General features: G+C 42.7%; 1 protein-coding gene across 1 annotated transcript in view; it reads left to right on the forward strand.

Annotated features, from left to right (window-relative positions):
• The window catches only part of drp2 (dystrophin related protein 2), a 178,459-nt gene that overhangs the window by 136,302 nt on the left and 16,481 nt on the right, over nucleotides 1-25,676 (forward strand). The window contains exons 13-18 of the mRNA XM_042303053.1: nucleotides 1,607-1,692; nucleotides 7,590-7,747; nucleotides 19,366-19,532; nucleotides 19,705-19,816; nucleotides 22,518-22,654; nucleotides 22,951-23,016. Of these exons, the coding sequence (XP_042158987.1) occupies nucleotides 1,607-1,692; nucleotides 7,590-7,747; nucleotides 19,366-19,532; nucleotides 19,705-19,816; nucleotides 22,518-22,654; nucleotides 22,951-23,016 (726 nt within the window). The remainder of the gene's footprint in view (nucleotides 1-1,606; nucleotides 1,693-7,589; nucleotides 7,748-19,365; nucleotides 19,533-19,704; nucleotides 19,817-22,517; nucleotides 22,655-22,950; nucleotides 23,017-25,676) is intronic.

The raw sequence follows: 25,676 nt of genomic DNA on the forward strand, positions 1-25,676 counted from the left end.
TAATAATCTCACACAGACTCTAATGTTCTCACACTGACTCTAATGTTCTCACACTGACTCTAATAATCTCACATTGTCTCTAATAATCTCACACAGACTCTAATGTTCTCACACTGACTCTAATTTTCTCACACTGACTCTAATGTTCCCACACAGTCTCTAATGTTCTCACACTGACCATAATGTTCTCACACTGACTCTAATGTTCTCACACTGACTCTAATGTTCCCACACAGTCTCTAATGTTCTCACACTGACCATAATGTTCTCACACGGACCCTAATGATTTCTCACTGACTCTAATGTTCCCACACAGTCTCTAATGTTCCCACACAGTCTCTAATGTTCTCATACTGACTCTAAAGTTCTCACACTACTCTAATGTTCTCACACTGATTCTAATGTTCTCACATTGACTAATGTTCTTACACTGTCTCTGATCTCACACTGACTATTGTTCTCACACTGCCTCTAATGTTCCCCCAGTGACTTTAACATTTCTTGTATTCTCACATAGATTCGCTTTGCCTCTAGTGTTCTCACACTGACTCTAATGTTCTCACACTGACTCTAATGTTTCCACACAGTCTCTAATGTTCTCACACTGACCATAATGTTCTCACACTGACTCTAATGTTCTCACACTGACTAATAATCTCACACTGACTGTAATGTTCTCACACTGACTCTAATGTTCTCACACGGACTCTAATGATCTCACACTGATTCTAATGTTCTCACACTGTCTTTCATTTTCTCACACTGACCATAATTTTCTCACTGACCATAATGTTCTCACACTGTCTCTAATGTTCTCACACATTCTCTAATGTTCTCACACTGATTCTAATGTTCTCACACTGACTCTAATGTTCTCACACTGATTCTAATGTTCTCACACTGACTAATGTTCTCACACTGACTATTGTTCTCACACTGCCTCTAATGTTCCCCCAGTAACTTTAACATCTCTTATATTCTCACATAGACTCACACTGCCTCTAATGTACTCCTACTGCCTCCTACTGCCTAATGGACTCTGCAGTCTCCTGACTCCTGTTTTGTCACACTTTAAAGGCAGTGCTTCTATGTGTCTCTCCCACTGACATTGACTCCCACTGCCTCTAATGTTCTTTAAATGACTGTAATCCCCTCCTGACAGTCAAGGCAGAGAAAAGAAAAGCAGCAAAGCTCCCAACTAAAGCCAGTAACAGCAGCCCTGCCCTTCCCTCTGTCTGACTCTAGTGGCAGTGTCCCTGTGCCTCCCAGACACACAGATATAATGTGACCCATTTAAGTCAGGACACAGCTCTCCCAGTCCCAACCCAACTCTGTGGCCTTGCCATTGGCCAGAGAACACTGTTTATGGATCTGTTCTTGCCTCTAATCCCCTTGTTTTTTCAGTGTAAAGGCTTAGTTTATGTGTCTGTTTGCTTATGTAAATGTATTTGTTCTGGCATATTCTACTTTTTATAGCTCCCTCTCCCTCTCCCTCTCCCTCTCCCTCTCCCTCTCCCTCTCCCTCTCCCTCTCCCTCTCCCTCTCCCTCTCCCTCTCCCTCTCCCTCTCCCTCTCCCTGCCCTGCCCTGCCCTGCTTTCTCCCTAGTGGTCGCAATGGAAAGATGCGCGTCCTCTCCTTCAAGACGGGACTGGTGAGCCTGTGCAATGCGGATGTTCAGGAGAAGTATAAATGTAAGTATGAGACCCTCTCATGTAGACACCACAGCCCTGCAGCCCCCTAACAAAGGGCCAAAACAAAACCAGCCTGATTGCAAGCATTACATAAAGACAACCACTTAGCCTAATGGAGGGAATTACTCTGCTGCACAATAATGGGGAAAGGCTCTCTCTCTCTCTTTATTTCTCCAAAGTACATTGGGCTTTTAGGCAGAGAGAATACACTATGGTAGAGAGAACACACACACCACACTCAGCTCTCTCTCTCTCTGGACCCTCTGGCTTCCCTTTTCCATGTTCAATTATGCGCTAATATTTCACTGGTGCCCAGCTCAGGGAAAGTAAAACCATTTTACAGCATCTTAACTGCATTTTACAACACAGCCTTGTAAATATGTAGAGAAGGGGGAGAGGAGAGAGAATGAGCTCATCGGTATGAGATTTTAGACAGTCCCGACGGGTCAGGGCAGGCCCACTGTCAGTTGGCACACCATCTGTGACAGCTTGTAAAAATTGAATGGCAACAGATTTGGAGTCTTTTTTTTATGGCAGACGAAGCACAGAAGGCCTGGCCCTAGAGGATTGTGAGGGTAGAGGCGGGCAGGCAGGGGGGGCAGTGATGCAAACCATGCCAATTTGTCCCAGTGATTGATCACACATTTTTTCTCCTGAGCTCAGGGGAGAGATGACCCCTGATTATGCTAGTAAACAAGGGGGCGCATCTGGTGGCAGTGAGTGAGTGAACGTGGTAGTGTGGCAGACACAGTGTGTGTGTGTGTGTGTGTGCTTGGCTTTTGTCCCCCCCCTCCCAGAGCTTGAGCTGTGTGCAGGGTAGAGGCAGGCAGGCTGGCTGTCAGGGTTTTCTGGCTGTGGCTGGTGCTGGTGCTATTTATACTGGCATTGTGCAGCACCTTCAAACACCTGTCAGTATCCATCTCCTCAGTGACAGGCGGAATCATGACTCGCAGATGAAGGCTCCATTCAGAGCCTGATGAGGTAGCGAGCGCTAATGCAGCCCTTTTGTCTGCAATTAGATCAGTACGCCTGCCCTTCCTCTCTATCTCTCTCTCTCTCTCTTTCTCTTTCTCTTTCTCTTTCTTTCTCTTTCTTTCTCTCAAAAAACCTAGAAATAGGTTTAGGGAAGTAACGCCCACACACAGGCTCACTTAGAGAAACGCTGAGAACATGGATGTTGGTACATATGTGTAGGTGTGAATAGTAGCACTAATATGCTCTTGTATACACAAGCAGATATAATGTAAACACAAATTAAAATCAGCTTGTCAATTCGAATTGTCCCCAGCTCTGGTAAACATGGGGCGGCAGGGTAGCCTAGTGGTTAGAGCGTTGGACTAGTAACCGGAAGGTTGGAAGTTCAAAGCCCCGAGCTGACAAGGTACATCTGTCGTTCTGTCCCTGAACAGGCAGTTAACCCACTGTTCCTATGCCATCATTGAAAATAAGAATTTGTTCTTAACTGACTTGCCTAGTTAAATAAAGATAAAAAAACAAAAAAACATAATCTGGAACACATCTACACATATATAGGTGAATAGATTCACAAACACACATAAAAAAAGTGAATAGATTCACATCCACGCATAAAAAAGTGAATAGATTCACATCCACGCATATAGACGTGAATAGATTCACATCCACGCATATAGACGTGAATAGATTCACATCCACGCATAAAAAAGTGAATAGATTCACATCCACGCATATAGACGTGAATAGATTCACATCCACGCATATAGAAGTGAATAGATTCACATCCACGCATATAGAAGTGAATAGATTCACATCCACGCATATAGACGTGAATAGATTCACATCCACGCATATAGAAGTGAATAGATTCACATCCACGCATATAGAAGTGAATAGATTCACATCCACGCATATAGAAGTGAATAGATTCACATCCACGCATATAGAAGTGAATAGATTCACATCCACGCATATAGAAGTGAATAGATTCACATCCACGCATATAGAAGTGAATAGATTCACATCCACGCATATAGACGTGAATAGATTCACATCCACGCATATAGACGTGAATAGATTCACATCCACGCATATAGAAGTGAATAGATTCACATCCACGCATATAGACGTGAATAGATTCACATCCACGCATATAGACGTGAATAGATTCACATCACGCATATAGAAGTGAATAGATTCACATCCACGCATATAGAAGTGAATAGATTCACATCCACGCATATAGACGTGAATAGATTCACATCCACGCATATAGAAGTGAATAGATTCACATCCACGCATATAGAAGTGAATAGATTCACATCCACGCATATAGAAGTGAATAGATTCACATCCACGCATATAGAGTGAATAGATTCACATCCACGCATATAGACGTGAATAGATTCACATTCCATCCACGCATATAGAAGTGAATAGATTCACATCCACGCATAGAATGAATAGATTCACATCCACGTGAATAGATTTCACATCCACGCATATAGAAGTGAATAGATTCACATCCACGCATATAGAAGTGAATAGATTCACATCCACGCATATAGACGTGAATAGATTCACATCCACGCATATAGAAGTGAATAGATTCACATCCACGCATATAGAAGTGAATAGATTCACATCCACGCATATAGAAGTGAATAGATTCACATCCACGCATATAGAAGTGAATAGATTCACATCCACGCATATAGAAGTGAATAGATTCACATCCACGCATATAGAAGTGAATAGATTCACATCCACGCATATAGACGTGAATAGATTCACATCCACGCATATAGAAGTGAATAGATTCACATCCACGCATATAGAAGTGAATAGATTCACATCCACGCATATAGAAGTGAATAGATTCACATCCACGCATATAGAAGTGAATAGATTCACATCCACGCATATAGAAGTGAATAGAATAGATTCACATCCACGCATATAGAAGTGAATAGATTCACATCCACGCATATAGAAGTGAATAGATTCACATCCACGCATATAGACGTGAATAGATTCACATCCACGCATATAGAAGTGAATAGATTCACATCCACGCAGTGAATAGATTCACATCCACGCATATAGAAGTGAATAGATTCACATCCACGCATATAGAAGTGAATAGATTCACATCCACGCATAAAAAAGTGAATAGATTCACATCCACGCATATAGACGTGAATAGATTCACATCCACGCATATAGAAGTGAATAGATTCACATCCACGCATATAGAAGTGAATAGATTCACATCCACGCATATAGAAGTGAATAGATTCACATCCACGCATATAGAAGTGAATAGATTCACATCCACGCATATAGAAGTGAATAGATTCACATCCACGCATATAGACGTGAATAGATTCACATCCACGCATATAGAAGTGAATAGATTCACATCCACGCATATAGAAGTGAATAGATTCACATCCACGCATATACGTGAATAGATTCACATCCACGCATATAGAAGTGAATAGATTCACATCCACGCATATAGAAGTGAATAGATTCACATCCACGCATATAGAAGTGAATAGATTCACATCCACGCATATAGAAGTGAATAGATTCACATCCACGCATATCCACGCATATAGAAGTGAATAGATTCACATCCACGCATATAGAAGTGAATAGATTCACATCCACGCATATAGAAGTGAATAGATTCACATCCACGCATATAGAAGTGAATAGATTTCACATTCACATCCACGCATATAGAAGTGAATAGATTCACATCCACGCATATAGACGTGAATAGATTCACATCCACGCATATAGAAGTGAATAGATTCACATCCACGATTCACATATAGAAGTGAATAGATTCACATCCACGCATATAGAAGTGAATAGATTCACATCCACGCATATAGACGTGAATAGATTCACATCCACGCATATAGAAGTGAATAGATTCACATCCACGCATATAGAAGTGAATAGATTCACATCCACGCATATAGAAGTGAATAGATTCACATCCACGCATATAGAAGTGAATAGATTCACATCCACGCATATAGAAGTGAATAGATTCACATCCACGCATATAGAGTGAATAGATTCACATCCACGCATATAGAAGTGAATAGATTCACATCCACGCATATAGAAGTGAATAGATTCACATCCACGCATATAGAAGTGAATAGATTCACATCCACGCATATAGAAGTGAATAGATTCACATCCACGCATATAGAAGTGAATAGATTCACATAGATTCACATCCACGCATATAGAAGTGAATAGATTCACATCCACGCATATAGAAGTGAATAGATTCACATCCACGCATATAGAAGTGAATAGATTCACATCCACGCATATAGAAGTGAATAGATTCACATCCACGCATATAGAAGTGAATAGATTCACATCCACGCATATAGAAGTGAATAGATTCACATCCACGCATATAGAAGTGAATAGATTCACATCCACGCATATAGAAGTGAATAGATTCACATCCACGCATATAGAAGTGAATAGATTCACATCCACGCATATAGAAGTGAATAGATTCACAGTCCACGCATATAGACGTGAATAGATTCACATCCACGCATATAGAAGTGAATAGATTCACATCCACGCATATAGAAGTGAATAGATTCACATCCACGCAGTGAATAGATTCACATATAGAAGTGAATAGATTCACATCCACGCATATAGAAGTGAATAGATTCACATCCACGCATATAGTGAATAGATTCACATGATATAGTGAATAGATTCACATCCACGCATATAGAAGTGAATAGATTCACATCCACGCATATAGAAGTGAATAGATTCACATCCACGCATATAGACGTGAATAGATTCACATCCACGCATATAGAAGTGAATAGATTCACATCCACGCATATAGAAGTGAATAGATTCACATCCACGCATATAGAAGTGAATAGATTCACATCCACGCATATAGATTCACATCCACGCATATAGAAGTGAATAGATTCACATCCACGCATATAGAAGTGAATAGATTCACATCCACGCATATAGAAGTGAATAGATTCACATCCACGCATATAGAAGTGAATAGATTCACATCCACGCATATAGAAGTGAATAGATTCACATCCACGCATATAGAAGTGAATAGATTCACATCCACGCATATAGACGTGAATAGATTCACATCCACGCATATAGAAGTGAATAGATTCACATCCACGCATATAGACGTGAATAGATTCACATCCACGCATATAGACGTGAATAGATTCACATCCACGCATATAGAAGTGAATAGATTCACATCCACGCATATAGACGTGAATAGATTCACATGCATATAGAAGTGAATAGATTCACATCCACGCATATAGAAGTGAATAGATTCACATCCACGCATATAGAAGTGAATAGATTCACATCCACGCATATAGAAGTGAATAGATTCACATCCACGCATATAGAAGTGAATAGATTCACATCCACGCATATAGACGTGAATAGATTCACATCCACGCATATAGAAGTGAATAGATTCACATCCACGCATATAGAAGTGAATAGATTCACATCACGCATATAGAAGTGAATAGATTCACATCCACGCATATAGAAGTGAATAGATTCACATCCACGCATATAGAAGTGAATAGATTCACATCCACGCATATAGACGTGAATAGATTCACATCCACGCATATAGAAGTGAATAGATTCACATCCACGCATATAGAAGTGAATAGATTCACATCCACGCATATAGAAGTGAATAGATTCACATCCACGCATATAGACGTGAATAGATTCACATCCACGCATATAGACGTGAATAGATTCACATTCACATAGTCACACAGGTATACAGAACAAGCTTGTGCACAAACACACACATGTTTTATTAACCCTCTGTGTTTCATCAGACTTGTTCAGGCAGGTGTCTGGTCCAGGGGGTCTGACCGACCAGCGTCACCTCACTATGCTGCTTTATGAAGCCATCCAGATCCCGCGACAGCTGGGAGAGGTGGCCGCCTTCGGAGGGAGCAACGTGGAGCCCAGTGTACGCAGCTGCTTCCGCATGGTGAGACCACACACACACACACACACACACAGACAGACACGCACGTGCATGAGCGCACAAATACAAGCACACACACACACACACACTCCTTATAACCTCACCATACACTGGTTAAGGATACTATGGTAACACAGGCTAGGAATGACCTAAATTCAATTGAGTTCAATTACATACGTTTTCATTCATTCCTTCAGGGGAAAGAGCACAACTAGATGCACTACATGAACAAAAGTATGTGGACACGTGCTCGTCGAACATCTCATTCCAAAATCACGGGCATTATTATGAAGTTGGTTTCCCCTTGCTATGGAGGCTGCTATAACAACCTATAACACTCTTCTGGGAAGGCTTTCCACTGAGCCGTTGTTGCTCTGTGACGTTTCCACTTCACAATAACAGCACTTACAGTTGACCGGGGAAGCTCTAGCAGGGCAGAAGTTTGATGAACTGACTTGTTGGAAAGGCAGCATCCTATTGTAATGCCCTGCTAAATCATTTATTTAGAACTATGGTTTCTGTTCATGCGATGGGTGCATGCTCGGTTTGGAACAATCAAGATGCACTATAGGTGGTGTGCAGAGGGCTGCGCAGGTTTCTCCATTGTTGCCGAGGAGAGAAAGAAAGGGGGAGAGATGCTCTTGTGGAGAGACAAATAACATGTTGTGTACTAAAATATTTTTTTCCTGAATTGGTTTTAATTTCTGCTTGGCTGGATTAACGAAGATTCTAGACGCTTCGGGAGCTAGCTTGGATTTGTCGGATCGGGAGCTGAAGAGGACGGCTTGGTCTGAGGGAATTTGATGGCTTCGTTGATGCTGGACATTCCGGATGCATGCAGGGCAATTTCTGCCAATTGGATTATAAATAGGCAACGGCCTTGGAACTGTTGGTTTCAGGGGGTTTCTACGAAATCGTGAGTAGCTGTGGTGTTTTACGCTGAGTGAAGATGAAGGCCAACTTGGTATCTTCTGCTATAAATGTGGAGAGGATGGACACTTAAAATGAGAGTGTGAGGGCGTAGAAAATCAGAGGAAAGTCAACTAGTGTCTCACATGCCAGAAACGGTCAACGGAAAACTACAGCGGGACCCAGAAAAGGAGCGACCTGACGTCCCGGTGAAGATACATTCCACCAAGTGCAACAAGAAACGTGAAGAAGCAAAAGACATGCTACCTACCGGCTTAGTGAGACCTAGTGCTGTTGTTCCTGTACAGATTGAAGGCATCTATGCTAAAGCTTTACTAGATATTGGGTCTCAGATTACCCTACTCTACAGATCCTTTTTTAACAAGTACTTGACACATCTGCCATTAAAGCTCATTGGACACTTGGAGATTTGGGGTCTTAGCTCAGAGCAATACCCAGATGATGGCTATTTGTCTTTGAAGTTGGAGTTTTCACGATTAATAGTAGGTGTAACGGAGATCATAGAAGCACTTGTGTTGGTTTGTTGGTACAAACACTTCTGTGGTTAGAAGGCTGATGATGGCCTGTCAAGAGAAAGGAGGTGAAGGTTTCCTGAGCACTCTACGTGTTCATCCTGTTATCAAAGAGGCTTATGAGAAGATGAATGTGATCCCAACTGATGTTGAGGACCAGAAAAGAGGAACAGTATGGTTTTCACAGACAAAACCTGTTCTATTGCCACCTGGTGGACTAGCAAGAGTCACCGGGATTCCCAAAGTTTCCTGGATCACCATGTACCCATTTTGGTGGATAGGCCTGAAGAATCCCAGTGTCCAGAAGTTTCCCGGTTTCCAGAAGAACTTCTTGTGAGATCTGAAATTCAGATGTCTATGATTGTGTCATCTAGAAGAATAACAGTTGCAGTGAGGGATGTATCATCAAGGGAGATAACCTTACAACGTGGCATGCCCATTGCTTCCCTGTTTCCTGTAGATGTAGCTCCTGTTCCTGCTGCCACTGAGGGGAGGAAGCGCAACTTACCTGAGAAGCTGACATCTTCTTAATTCAACTTCTGTGACTCACCTTTATCTGAAGAATGGAAGAGGAGGTTAACTTACAAGATGATGCAAAGAAAAATATGTTTTCTCAACTCATGAGTTGGACGTTGGTTGTTCCAAGAGTACTCGCCATACCATTCGAGTCCCTAATGACACACTGTTTGGGGGTGAGGTCTCGACGGCTGTCCCCAGCTGATGTGGAAGATGTAAGGAAACATCTGAAGAACCTGAAAGACGCTGAAATCATCTTTCCGTCGAGAAGCCCCTATGTCGTCGCCGATTGTAGTGGTGAGGAAGAAGAACGGAACCATATGGATGTGTGTGGACTACAGAACGCTCAACAGACGCACAGTTCCTGACCAATACACCGAACCACAAACTGAAGATGCCCTGACCAGTTTGAATGGAAGCAAATGGCTCAGCATGTTGGATCTCAGAAGTGGATATTAGTCAATTCTGTTGAGTGAAGTTGACAAAGAGAAGACCGCTTTCATATGCTGGCTGGTATTCTATCAGTTTGAGAGGATGCCGCAGGGTTGTCAGGAGCACCAGCAACTTTTCAACGTGTTAATGGAACAGACCGTTGGGGGACATGAACCTGCTCGAAGTTCTAGTGTACTTAGACGACCTGATAGTGTTCGGGAAGACACTGGAATAACACGAAGAGAGGCTTCTCAAAGTGTTGGATCGCATGAAAGAAGGAGGACTGAAGTTGTCAATTCTGCCGAACGTCAGTCAACTCTGTGGGATACATAGTATCCCAGGATGGAGAGGGTACAGGTCCATCGAAGATCGAAGCAGTAACCATATGGCTGAGACCAGACACTCTGCGTTCTTTTCTCAGATTCTGTGGGTATTATAGAAGATTTGTGAAAGGCTACTCAAAATTGAGTTATCCTTTGAACCAACTCCTGCATGGTTACCTTCCCTCAGCTAAGAAAGGAGGAAAGCCCAAGGAAAGAACAGACAATGTGTACATCAAGAATCCTTCAGATCTAAATGGGGTGAGAAATGGGAAATGGCCTTTGAGATCTGAAGGAAAGCCTCACTAAAGCTCCGGTGCTGGCTTTTGCAAACCCTCAACAGCAATATTTTATTTATTTAACCTTTATTTAACCAGGTAGGCTAGTTGAGAACAAATTCTCATTTACAACTGCGACCTGGCCAAGATAAAGCAAAGCAGTTCGACACATACAACAACACAGAGTTTCACATGGAATAAACAAACATATAGTCAATAAAACAGTAGAAAATAATATATACAGTGTGTGCAAATGAGGTAAGATAAGGGTGGTAATGCAATAAATAGGCCATGGTGGTGAAGTAATTACAATATACCAATTAAACACTGGAGTGATTGATGTGCAGAAGATGAATGTGCAAGTAGAGATACTGGGGTGCAAAGGAGCAAGATAAATAAATAAATACAGTATGGGGATGAGGTAGTTGGATGGGCTATTTACAGATGGACTATGTACAGGTGCAGTGATCTGTGAGCTGCTCTGACAGCTGATGCTTAAAGCTAGGGGGGGAGATATGAGTCTCCAGCTTCAGTGAGTTTTGCAGTTCGTTCCAGTCATTGGCAGCAGAGAACTGGAAGGAAAGGCGGCCAAAGGAGGAATTGGCTTTGGGGGTGACAAGTGAGATATACCTGCTGGACCGCATGCTATGGGTGGGTGCTGCTATGGTGACTAGTGAGCTGAGATAAGGCGGGTCTTTACCTAGCAGAGACTTGTAGATGACCTGGAGCCAGTGGGTTTGGCGACGAGTATGAAGCGAGGGCCAGCCAACAAGAGCGTACAGGTCGCAATGGTGGGTAGTATATGGGGCTTTGGTGACAAAAACGGATGGCACTGTGATAGACTGCATCCAGTTTGTTGAGTAGAGTGTTGGAGGTTATTTTGCAAATGACATCGCCGAAGTCGAGGATCGGTAGGATGGTCAGTTATACAAGGGTATGTTTGGCAGCATGAGTGAAGAATGCTTTGTTGTGAAATAGGAAGCCGATTCTAGATTTAATTTTGGATTGGAGATGCTTAATGTGAGTCTAGAAGGAGAGTTTACAGCCTAACCAGACACCTAGGTATTTGTAGTTGTCCACATATTCTAAGTCAGAATCGTCCAGAGTAGTGATGTTGGACGGGCGGGCAGTTGCGGGCAGCGATCGATTGAAGAGCATGCATTTAGTTTTACTTGCATTTAAGAGCAGTTGGAGGCAACGAAAGGGGAGTTATATGGCATTGAAGCTAGTCTGGAGATTAGTTAACACAGTGTCCAAAGAAGGGCCAGAAGTATACAGAATGGTGTCAAGAGCGACGTCATTGATGTATACAGAGAAGAGAGTCGGCCAGGGAATTAAACCCTGTGGCACCCCCATAGAGACTACCAGAGGTCCAGACAACAGGCCCTCCGATTTGACACACTGAAGTCTATCAGAGAAGTAGTTGGTGAACCAGGTGAGGCAATCATTTGAGAAACCAAGGCTGTTGAGTGTGGTGATAAGAATGTGGTGATTGACAGATTCGAAAGCCTTGGCCAGGTCGATGAATACGGCTGCACAGTAATGTCTCTTATCGATGGCAGTTATGATATTGTTTAGGACCTTGAGCGTGGCTGAGGTGCACCCATGACCAGCTCTGAAACCAGATTGCATAGTGGAGAAGGTATGGTGGGATTGACAGTGATGAGGGGTGTTCGTTTGACCGCAGACCGATTACGGATGCAGGCAATGAGGCAGTGATTGCTGAGATCTTGGTTGAAAACAACAGAGGTGTATTTGGAGAGCAAGTTGTTTAGGATGATATCTATGAGGGTGCCCGTGTTTACGGATTTGGGGTTGTACCTGGTAGGTTCATTGATAATTTGTGTGAGATTGAGGGCATCAAGCTTAGACTGTAGGCTGGCCGGGGTGTTAAGCATGTCACAGTAAAGGTCACCTAGCAGCACGAGCTCTGAAGATAGATGGGGGGCAATCAATTCACATATGGTGTCCAGGGCACAGCTGGGGGCAGAGGGTGGTCTATAGCAAGCAGCATCGGTGAGAGACTTGTTTCTGGCAATATGTACTACATGTTGATGCAAGCGGTGAAGGGTTAGGTGGTGTACTGTACCAAGAAGACAAAGATCAACATCTGCGTCCAGTTGCATTCATTAGCGCCAAAGTTTATCTCTGTCTGAGTGTAATTACCCTGCTCATGAGATACAATATCTAGCATTAAAGTGGGCCGTCGTTGATAAACTGCACGACTGCCTGTATAGAGCAAAGTTCGAGGTGAGAACAGACAACAATCTACTTACATACAGTACCAGTCAAAAGTTTGGACACCTACTCATTCCAGGGTTTTTCTTTATTTTTACTATTTTCTACATTGTAGAATAATAGTGAAGATATCAAAACTATGAAATAACACATATGGAATCATGTAGTAACCCAAAAATTGTTAAATAAATCCAAATATATTGTATATATGAGATTCTTCAAAGTAGCCACCCTTTGCCTTGATGACAGCTTTGCACACTCTTGGCATTCTCTCAACCAGCTTCACCTGGAATGCTTTTCCAACAGTCTTGAAGGAGTTCCCACATATGCTGAGCACTTGTTGGCTGCTTTTCCTTCACTCTGTCATCCAACTCATCCCAAACCATCTCAATTGGGTTGAGGATCGGGTGATTGTGGAGGCCAGGTCATCTGATGCAGCACTCCATCACTCTGCTTCTTGGTAAAATAGCCCTTTCACAGCCTGGAGGTGTGTTGGGTCATTGTCCTGATGAAAGCAAATGATAGTTCTACTAAGCCCAAACCAGATGGGATGGAGTATCGCAGCAGAATGCTGTGGTAGCCATACTGGTTAAGTGTGCCTTGAATTCTAAATAAATCACAGACAGTGTCACCAGCAAAGCACGCCCCTCTATACTTCACAGTGGGAACCACAAATGTGGAGGACATCCATTCACCTACTCTGCATCTCACAAAGACACGGAGGTTGGAAACAAAAATCTCCAATTTGGACTCATCAGACCAAAGGACAGATTTCCACTGGTTTAATGTCCATTGCTTGTGTTTCTTGCGCCCAAGCAAGTCTCTTCTTCTAATTCAAATCAAATCCAATTTTATTGGTCACATACACATGATTAGCAGATGTTAGTGCGAGTATAGCGAAATGCTTGTGCTTCTAGTTCCGACCATGCAGTAATATCTAACAAGTAATCGAACAATTTAACAACAACTACATTATACACAGGAATGAATAACAATATATACATATAAATATATGAATGAGCTATGGCTAAACGGCATAGGAAAGATGCAGTAGATGATATAGAGTACAGTATATACATATGAGATGAGTAATGTAAGGTATGTAAACATTATATAAAGTGGCATTGTTTAAAGGGATGTTGGGGAATAATCAGAATTGGTTGGTAACATAGGTAAGATGTTTTATATTCATCATATGTTTGTAAGTTACTTCTCATCAGAATGTTATTTTTGTATAATACTGTGGCGGGGTTGCAGTATCTGTTCTATGTCAAGACTAAGTTACTTGGGCCGGAGAGAGGGGAGAGGTCAAGCGTGTATCTCTTGGCTCCACAATGTCTGTGTGCCAGTCAGTGTGTCTCTGTGATCTTGTCAAGATAGGATGGATTTGATATATGCCTGTTGATATGGAGGATTGGTTTATGGTTCTTAGTTTGAGAAAAGAACATAGTTTAGGAGACAAAGCTGAACGATAAATTATGCCTATGCTGTCTGGATATGTGTGTCTTTGCTATAAAGGATCTCAGTAACAATGTGTGAGGGACTCTCAGAGAATTCATTGATAGACACTGAATTGATCTGAGAGTCACAGGGTTGTGATAGAGCTCATACAATTAAAGATGGACTTTGTGATAACTAACTCTGACTTGTGCGTGGTTTGCTCTCATGATTTGGTAAATAGAGGAAATTTCCACGACAGGGACTAGTGATACATTTATTACATCCAATGTTTTATTATTAAAGTGGCTAGAGATTTGAGTCAGTATTTTGGCAGCAACAACTCAATGTTAGTGATGGCTGTTTAACAGTCTGATGGCCTTGAGATAGAAGCTGTTTTTCAGTCTCTCGGTCCCAGCTTGGATGCACCTGTACTGACCTTGCCTTCTGGATGATAGCGGGGTGAACAGGCAGTAGCTTGGGTGGTTGTTGTCCTTGATGACCTTTTTGGCCTTCCTGTGACAACGGGTGGTGTAGGTGTCCTGGAGGGCAGGTAGTTTGCCCCCAGTGATGTGTGGTGTAGACCTCACTACCCTCTGGAGAGCCTTACGGTTGTGGGCAGAGCAGTTGCCGTACCAGGTGTAAAAGTTTGTGAGTGTTTTTGGTGACAAATTTCCAAATTTCTTCAGCCTCCTGAGGTTGAAGAAGCGCTATTACGCCTTCTTCACCACGCGGTCTGTGTGGGTGGACCATTTCAGTTTGTCCGTGATGTGTATGCCGAGGAACTTAAAACTTTCCACCTTCTCCACCACTGTCCCGTCGATGTGGACAGGAGGGTGCTCCCTCTGCTGTTTCCTGAAGTCCACGATCATCTCCTTTGTTTTGTTGACGTTGAGTGTGAGGTTTTGTTCTGACACCATACTCTGAGGGCCCTCACCTCCTCCCTGTAGGCCGTCTCGTCATTGTTGGTAATCAAGCCTACCACTGTAGTGTCGTCTGCAAACTTGAGGCTTGAGTAGGAGGCGTGCATGCCCACGCAGTCATGGGTGAACAGGGAGTACAGGAGAGGGCTGAGAACACACCATTGTTGGGCCCCAGTGTTGAGGATCAGCGGGGTGGAGATATTGTTTCCTACCCTCACCACTTGGGGGCGGCCCGTCAGAAAGTCCAGGACCCAATTGCACAGGGTGGGGTCAAGACCCAGGGTGTTAAATGCTGAGCTGTAGTCGATGAACAGCATTCTCACATAGGTATTCCTCTTGTCCAGATGGGTTAGGGCCGTGTGCAGTGTGGTTGCGATTGTGTCGTCTGTGGACCTATTGGGACGGTAAGCAAATTGGAGTGGGTCTAGGGTGTCAGGTAGGGTGGAGGTGATATGATCCTTGACCAGTCTCTCAAAGCACTTCATGATGTTGGAAATGAGTGCTATAGGGGGGATAGTCATTTAGCTCAGTTACCTTAGCTTTCTTGGGAACAGGAACAATGGTGGCCCTCTTGAAGCATGTTGGAACAGCAGACCCTTGACAGGGATTGATTGAATATGTCCATAAACACACACTCTCTGGACGTGGCTCGGGATGTCATCTGGGCTGGCAGCCTTGCGAGGGTTAACACATTTAAATGTTTTACTCACGTTGGCTGCAGTGTCCTTTTAATAGTGGTTTCTTTGACGCAATTCGACCATGGCGGTCTGATTCACGTAGTCTCCTCTGAACAGTTGATGTTGAGATGTCTGTTACTTGAACTCTGTGAAGCATTTATTTGGGCTGCAATCTTAAGTGCAGTTAACTTTAATGAACTTATCTTCTGGTCTTCCTTTCCTATGGCGGTCCTCACGAGAGCCAGTTTCATCATAGCGCTTGATGGTTTTTGCGACTGCACTTGAAGAAACTTTAAAGGTTCTTGAAATATTCCGCACTGACTGACCTTCATGTCTTAAAGTAATGATGGCTTGTCGTTTCTCTTTGCTTATTTGAGCTTTTCTTGCCATAATATGGACTTGGTATTTTACCAAATAGGGCTATCTTCTGTATACCACCACTATCATGGCATAACACAACTGATTGGATCAAACACATAAAATGTACTTTTAACAAGGTACTTGTTAATTGAAATTGCCTACCTCATGAAGCTGGTTGAGAGAGTGTGCAAAGCTGTCATCAAGGCAAAGGGTGGCTACTTTGAAGAATCTAAACTATTAAAAGGATTTGAATGGAAGTATATGCTGTATTGAGACTGTTTAGTGACAAAAAAAAGGGTTAAATACATGTATTCATTATATCTCTCAGATAAAGGACAGACACTTCAGAACAAACCTCCTTTTGAAACAATTTGGGGGACTATCTGTTGTTCCATGTAGTCAATCTGTTATTCAATGCGTTTGTAAGGGCTAATAGCAGTAAGGATAAACGTTGTTTTTTAAAATGTAATATTATTATTTTTTTAGATATTGAAAAAAATGGCTAAAAGATCCATACTATGACCATCTTAAAACATTTCCATATAGCTTAGTTGACTCAGGTGGGACAAACAACGATACCTGTCAGGGTACGATATGCGAACATAGCACATCCACATCAAACCACACCCCCAAGACAACTCTCGTTTGACTTCAGTCCTAGCCGCTAGCATTTCTTAATGAGCAATCTTCAAACGAGGCCAAATCAGGAAGTGCAGTCACCCTCTAAGGACTTTAATGAAATTGATCTGGTTCAAAAGACTTGTGTAGGTGGCACCATATGGAGTATACCTTAACACCTTAACATAATTATTAATAAAGACTTGTGTAGGTGGCACCATATGGAGTATACCTTAACATAATTATTAATAAAGACTTGTGTAGGTGGCACCATATGGAGTATACCTTAACATAATTATTCATAAAGACTTGTGTAGGTGGAACCATATGGAGTATACCTTAACATAATTATTAATAAAGACTTGTGTAGGTGGAACCATATGGAGTATACCTTAACATAATTATTAATAAAGACTTGTGTAGGTGGAACCATATGGAGTATACCTTAACATAATTATTAATAAAGACTTGTGTAGGTGGAACCATATGGAGTATACCTTAACATAATTATTAATAAAGACTTGTGTAGGTGGAACCATATGGAGTATACCTTAACATAATTATTAATAAAGACTTGTGTAGGTGGAACCATATGGAATATACCTTAACATAATTATTAATAAAGACTTGTGTAGGTGGAACCATATGGAATATACCTTACCATAATTATTAATAAAGACTTGTGTAGGTGGAACCATATGGAATATACCTTAACATAATTATTAATAAAGACTTGTGTAGGTGGAACCATATGGAATATACCTTAACATAATTATTAATAAAGACTTGTGTAGGTGGAACCATATGGAATATACCTTAACATAATTATTAATAAAGACTTGTGTAGGTGGAACCATATGGAATATACCTTAACATAATTATTAATAAAGACTTGTGTAGGTGGAACCATATGGAGTATACCTTAACATCATTTTAACGTTTTGCCATTGCAAGATGGAGGCAATGAAGAACTGTGAACAACTCTTTCCTCCCATTCCACTGCTGTTGCTGAGGGCATTGTCATTTCCACTCTCATATATGGGGTTTCACATTTTTGGAATCCCGCCTTGTGGCATTTAGCTCAGGAGAGAAACTAATTATAGATTTGGGACGAGCGGGGACCAGGTTTTGGGGAGGTGGCCTTTTTAAAACCATTCTAAAACCCTTAATTCTTCCCTTTTTTACAGCGAATCCTCAATTAAATCTCGCTCTAATCCCATCCATACTTCTGATATCAACTTGTGGTGATTTAAACCCCTTCATTTCACCATTTGCTCTATGTCAACTCTTTTATGAGCAGCCTGAATTATCAGTGTAGTGACAATTTATCACGTTGGCATGGTAATGAAGTCAAAGTGAGCGGATGACACGAGCTGGCACCTGTTGTGGGCGGAGAGGCGTAGTGGAGTCATTGATGACAGAGGGGCAGATGGGTTTGGCTCTACATGGAGGACGGAGGATCAGAGAGGAGAGAGTTACCCTACAGTAGGCATGAAATGCTGTGGCCCTCCGTGGTCTGTGTGTATAGAGAGACCAGCCTGTTGTTCCCTGTGATGGAGAGCGTGTTTTCTCTGTGTGTTGTAGCTTTGTGTAGTCAGTGTGTTTGCTAAGTTTTGATGTGGCCAGAATAATCTATATATGCTTTGATTTGATTATTATTTGAATCAATATATACTTTGCGGTGTTCAGTGTACTCAGTGGGGTTCAGTATGCTGAAACATTTGTCCTCCCACAATCAGAGCTGGCTACTGAACCATAAAGCAAAGACGAGAGTCGAGGAGAGGAGAGGTGAGCAGGGCAGAGAAAAGAGCAGTGAGGAGAGGAGCCTCGTTCCCCTGGAGAACTCTCGATCCAGCAGGCCTCCTCGGCCATGATACACACACACACACACTCACACATTAATTACGCTGCTTCGGCTGAGCCAGGACGATACTCCAGGGAAATCAACGTTTTAATGCATCTCTGATGCACACTTAATGAGAATTTTACACATTACGAATTCTCCTTTATTAGCCTGACTTTTTTATCCCATTTTTCTGCACGTCTCTGGAATGCCGGAATGGCTTTGGAACGTTAGAACCGCAACAGGTCCTCTGACAAAGTCACCGCGCTCACTGGCCGCTATCAACTTCCTCTTTCTCCATTTGTGCTTTCTGCAGCAGTTTATATACGACTTCTTCAAGGGTCATTTTCAGTGAATATGCCATTACCTTGTAATAAGTAGCCTACAGTATGTAAATACAGGCAATTTGATGTAGTGGTAAGTAAATTGTACTGCATACCTGTACTAGATAATAGCATTTTTACAGAAAAACAAACAGGAGAACAAACAAACATAAGTTACTCTGGTATGATGTTTCCTATGTTCTTCCTCCCGAAGGCCCCAGGTAAGCTAGCCATCGAGGTATCGCACTTCCTAGAGTGGATGAGTCTGGAGCCTCAATCTGTAGTGTGGCTGGCTGTTCTGCAGCGTGTGGCTGTGGCCGAGTCCGCCAAGCACCAGGCCAAGTGTTACATCTGTAAACAGTGCCCCATCAAGGGATTCAGGTGGGTCATTTGTACCTCTATCGGAGATTAATAAAGGTGGATGTGTGACACACATACTATATGCACACGCAAAAAAAAAACCCATCTAGGTTGAGGATAGAGCTATTGCTAAGACCTCTCTAATGTTACTGACTGTGACGTGGTCTTCCGTTCTGCTGATCTGTCCTGACAGGTACCGCAGTCTTAAACAATTCAACGTGGACATCTGCCAGACGTGCTTCCTCACAGGACGCACCACCAAGGGAAAGAAGCTCCACTACCCCATCATGGAGTACTACACCCCAGTAAGAAGGAGTACTACACCCAGGCTGCCTTACGAATGGCACCCTATTAATATAAAAAAAGTAGTGCACTATGCAGGGAATAGTGTGCACCTAGGACTGCATAGTAGTGCACTGTACAGGGAATAGGGTGCCATTTCCGACGCAGCCTATACTACGCTCTACACTACCATCTTAAAGGGACAATCTGCAGTTCAAACAATAACAAAGCGTCACCCTCTCCGCTGTTTGGGTAAAAGCTGAGGGATGGGGTTGGGGAAACGTAACCACTCTCAAATCCATAGACAGAGCTATTGATGCAAGGACTGACCATACAAGATAACAATTATAGTTTTAACCATGGTTTGAGGCTATAGGGGAAAGTGGGGTAAGTTGAGACAAGTGGCTACTTGAGCCACCCCTTGTTTCTAGGAAACTATACACCAAATGTAATGTGCCCAAATATTTAGGAAGAGGTTAGCCGGGGCTGACGGTGGCCAACAGCACACCACCGATGTTCTCACTGCCAGAACATTCACACCCAATCAATAGATCAGGGTTTGGCTACTTAGCTACATGTCCTGTATATGGTTTTCCAATAACTCATTTCAGAACTAAATCAGGATTAGCCGTGTTATAAGTGTCCTGAGGAGAAGCAATACAGATCATAGGAAGTGTGATCTAGAAGGTTACACCTAATATTGGAAAACATTGGAAAGCAATACAGCCAAATACAACAGCAAAACATTGATAACACTTGCATGTTTCCTGTAGGGCCTTGCTATCCTAATGGAAAAGTACCACAGAACTGAACCCTCCCCGGTTATCAAACAAACTATGAGGGCTGGAAGCCGCTCCGCTCGGGGATCACATACCAACTGACTGATCTAGCACATTTTGACAGATGGCACAGAACCACCATTCTCTCTGACTCCGGCTCAGTGCAAACACCTCTGACATGGCCGACCGGGGAGGGAAAAGCTGCTTAATTGCAAAAAAATGACTTGGAGAGGGTGATTAGCTGACGGGCGGCCGCTGGCGCACTAGAGTGATTTAAGACCCTTTCAGTGAATGCAGGGAGGTCTGGATATTCTTTCCCTCCACAAAGGTGTGTGGGGCTAATCCAAGCCGCTTTGCTGAGCTGTGGATCAAATCCCACAGGGAGTGTGGGAAGGCCAGCGGGACAGCCAACGCTCCAGCCATCTTGGTGTCCAGGGTGGCCTATCCCAGGGTGCTTTGCAGGGTGCTTGCTCCATAGCTCTGCTGTAATTGTGTTGGACAGAGAGAGTGTGCTGGAATGCCAAGAACCAAGGTCTCAGACAAACTCATAATTGAACTGACTGGAATGGTTTTGCATAATAGATCGTGTGTGTGTGTGTGTGTGTGTGTGTGTGTGTGTGTGTGTGTGTGTGTGTGTGTGTGTGTGTATGTGTGTTATAAGGAGTTATAAGGAATTACATCCAAATGGACTCAATCCCTTCTTTAAGTATCTTACTTCCTAACAGCAGCAATAACTAAGCAGAAACCTGAAGGAAACCTTTTCTGTGTATGAGTCGGTTTCATATTCAAGAGTTTATTCAGTTTGTCAAGTCACATTCAAAACAAAAATATGACTAATTCAAGTATATCATATTTAAATGATTTAGTTTAATCTAATACTTTTCTGTTTTTGAATATTCTGACCCCCAAAATGAATTGTCTGGAAATGAATGATTTCAAAAACCCTAATGAAGCTTACACTTTGTCAATCAAATGTGTAGACCTATGGATTCCTACATGAATTGCATATTTTGCTTGTTAATTAATTTATTAAAAAAGTATAGACTAATCCTATATGATATGCCTATTTACACTCATTATCCAACCAATTGAACATGTGATAAACCGTGTGCAACAAAGGAATGGATTTACAGGTATAGGCCTATATCCACATTGGCATCTGATATGATTGTAGGGGAGTGTGGGGTAAATTGAGCCACCCCTTTTTCTAGGAGGTTATTATATGTTAAGTTAATTATATGACCAAATATTTAGGGAGAAGTCACCATTTTATGGAGTCTGAAGGTTGAAACCACATGGAAGTTAGGATTTTTTTTTTTTTTTAAATTCTCTAATGAATATATTGGGTTATAGGTTTCATGATGCTTGTATCTAAACCAAAGTAGATCATTTTAAGATTGTTTTATACATTAGATGGGGTCTCCAAAGATACAATATGAGGTCTTAAACCTATCATGAAAGTGCGGAATGTAAAAATGTTGGGATGTGGGAAATGGTAGGGAGCTATGTGCCAAATGATTTCTCCCAGGGCAGTATTTCAACCAGGGGAAGGTTTAAGTGGAGCTAGGCTGGAGTATTTTCTTTCAGTGCTCTGACTCCTATGGTGCTGGGTTCTATGATGGAGTGGGGAGGGGGGTTACAAGACTGTAGAACTGTAGTCCAGTGAGGTCAGAGGGAGATAGAGGGGGGCATGACAACTGGACTAGCAGCAGGGCACTATAAGAAAGTTTAGTTCAAGACAAGGCTCGCTCTCTCTCTCTCTTGCGTGCGTGCTTGTGTGTGCGTGTGTGTGTGTGGGTATGTGTGCGTGTGTGCGCGTGTGTGTGCTAGCGTGCATGTGTAGTGTAACGAATTCTAAAGTGGTGCACTTTGTCTTCTTGTCCTCCCACCGCCATTCCCCTCTCCTCTCCTCCATTCTGCCCCCCTCATCTAAATCATGTGGCAGACCACCTCAGGAGAAAAGATGCGGGACTTTGCCAAAACGCTGAAGAACAAGTTCCGGTCGAAGCAGTACTTTAGCAAGCACCCTCAGCGGGGCTACCTGCCTGTCCAGTCGGTGCTGGAGGCTGAGAACTCTGAGACGTGAGTCATACCTCTACAGACACATACATATGGCTAGACAGACTGGCACAGAGAAGACAGGAAACATGATTTGACAGAGAGAGGGAGACTGCTTATATATATGACAGCAATACATTTTCCAATAATATTACGATGTAAGCTTTGTTGGCAGTATTCTATGATGTTGAGGGGAAGGGAGCTCTTCTGTTTTGATGCGGTTGGTTGTACATGAGTGGGATTCAATACGTTTTTAAGAAGTAGACACCACGAAGTACCAGTACTAGAGGTATTAATGATGTTTTTCTGTGTTTTACCAGGCCGTGCTCCTCTCCCAAGCTACCCCATGCAGACACACACAGCAGAATCGAGCACTTCGCTAGCAGGTCGGGTGTTATACGCTCACACACACGCACACGCACGCACGCACGAAATAAATACTCCCATCCTACCCTTACTTAACTCCTCTGCCTACTCCAGTCCTGAACCATCTGTCTCCTTCCCTCCTTCCATTCTCCTCACACTCCCCAGTTCTCTCTCCTCAGTCTGATTAAGATATTGATCTGGCTGCATCTTGGTCTGAGCTTTGACTTGAGTGTAGACTGTTGTGCCCAACTGGTATCCTCTCTCTCTTTCTCTCTTTCTCTTTCTCGTTCACACACACACACACACACACACACACACACACACACACACACACACACACACACACACACACACACACACACACACACACACACACACACACACACACACACTGAGAAGGGTGCAGTAAGTTTGGTCTGGGGTGAGCAGGGGTCACCTGAATGTGGATGCCTGGTGGCATGGTAAAGCATTGTGACAGGGCACTGGGTCCATTGGGTACCTGGTGGACGCCAGAGCAGATCAGTGTCTGTCTGTCAGGGTTACAGAGAGGGCACAGCCAGGGCATGGCAGAGCAGTCTCTCACCCAGGGCAGTCATGCCAATAGCAGAGCAGAGCAGAGCAGGGGATAGATCACTGCACTCTGGGTGTACAGTACAGTATGTTTTATGTGTATGTGTGTGTGGGGGGGTGGAGAGAGAGAGAGAGAATACTACAGGGCACAGATCACTTTCTTGCACTGTATGTGTGATAGTGCTTCTCATTATTGATCCTCTCTCTCTCTGAACTTCACTTTCAGTCTCTCTCACACATTTTGTTTAGTCATTGTATTCACTCTCTTTCTTCTCTCCCAGTCATTCAGATCCATTATTTCTATTGACTGAAATGATATGCTTCTGTTCCCAAGTCCTCTCACATTTACACTGCATTCGGAAAATGTTCAGACCCTTTTGCTTTTTCCACGTTTCTGTTACGTTACAGCCTCATTCTACAATGGATTTTAAAAAAAATGTAAAATCCTCATCAATCTACACATAATACCCCATAATAACAAAGAAAAACAGGTTTATAGAAAAAACTGAAATACCGTATTTACATAAGTATTCAGACCCTTTGCTATAAGACTCGAAATTGAGCTCCGGTGCATCCTGTTTCCATTGATCATCCTTGAGATGTTTCTACAAATTGATTGGAGTCCATTTGTGATTGGATATGATTTGGAAAGGCACACACCTGTCTATATAAGGTCCCACAGTTGACAGTGCATGTCAGAGAAAAAACCAAGACATGATGTCAAAGGAATTGTCCGTCGAGCTCCGAGACAGGATTGTGTTGAGGCACAGATCTGGGGAAGGGTACCAAAAAACATGTGCAGCATTGAAGGTCCCCAAGAACACAGTGGCCTCCATCATTCTAGCAAATGGTTCCTAAAGGACTCTCAGACCACTCTCAGACCAAGAGGTCTGATGAAGCCAAGATTGAACACTTTGGCCTGAATGCCAAGCGTCACGTCTGGAGGATGCCTGGCACCATCCCTATGGTGAAACATGGAGGGACTGGAGGGACTCTTGATCCTGACTGGGAGACTAGTCAGGATCGAGAGAAAGATGAACGGAGCAAAGTACAGAGAGATCCTTGATGAAAACCTGCTCCAGAGCGCTCAAAACCTCAGACTGGGGGGAAGGTTCACCTTCCAACAGGATTAACTGCCTTGTTCAGGTGCAGAATGACAAATTTTTACCTTGTCAGGTGGGGATTCAATCTAGCAACCGTTCGGTTACTGGCCTAATGCTCTAACCACTAGGCTACCTGTTGCTCCAGTATGGGGTATTGTGTGTAGATTGGTGAGGGATAAACACTATTTAATACATTTTAGAATAAGGCTGTAATGTAACACAATGTGGAAAAAGGGGTCTGAATACTTTCCGAATGCACTATATTAGTCTTCTGACAATTCTAATCATTAATGTTGTCTCGCTCTCTCTCTCTCTCTCTCACACTCTCTCACGCTCTCTCTCTCTCTCATACTCTCTCGAGCTCTATCTCTCCCTCACTCTTCAAAAACACATCAAATGAGGGACTATATATATACAGTGCCTTGCGAAAGTATTCGCCCCCCTTGAACTTTGTGACTTTTTGCCACATTTCAGGCTTCAAACATAAAGATATAAAACTGTATTTTTTTGTGAAGAATCAACAACAAGTGGGACACAATCATGAAGTGGAACGACATTTATTGGATATTTCAAACTTTTTTAACAAATCAAAAACTGAAAAATTGGGCGTGCAAAATTATTCAGCCCCTTTACTTTCAGTGCAGCAAACTCTCTCCAGAAGTTCAGTGAGGATCTCTGAATGATCCAATGTTGACCTAAATGACTAATGATGATAAATACAATCCACCTGTGTGTAATCAAGTCTCCGTATAAATGCACCTGCACTGTGATAGTCTCAGAGGTCCGTTAAAAGCGCAGAGAGCATCATGAAGAACAAGGAACACACCAGGCAGGTCCGAGATACTGTTGTGAAGAAGTTTAAAGCCGGATTTGGATACAAAAAGATTTCTCAAGCTTTAAACGTCCCAAGGAGCACTGTGCAAGCGATAATATTGAAATGGAAGGAGTATCAGACCACTGCAAATCTACCAAGACCTGGCCGTCCCTCTAAACTTGTCCTCATAGAA

This window comes from Oncorhynchus tshawytscha, linkage group LG21 (genome assembly GCF_018296145.1).
Source record: "Oncorhynchus tshawytscha isolate Ot180627B linkage group LG21, Otsh_v2.0, whole genome shotgun sequence".
Lineage (NCBI taxonomy): Eukaryota > Metazoa > Chordata > Actinopteri > Salmoniformes > Salmonidae > Oncorhynchus > Oncorhynchus tshawytscha.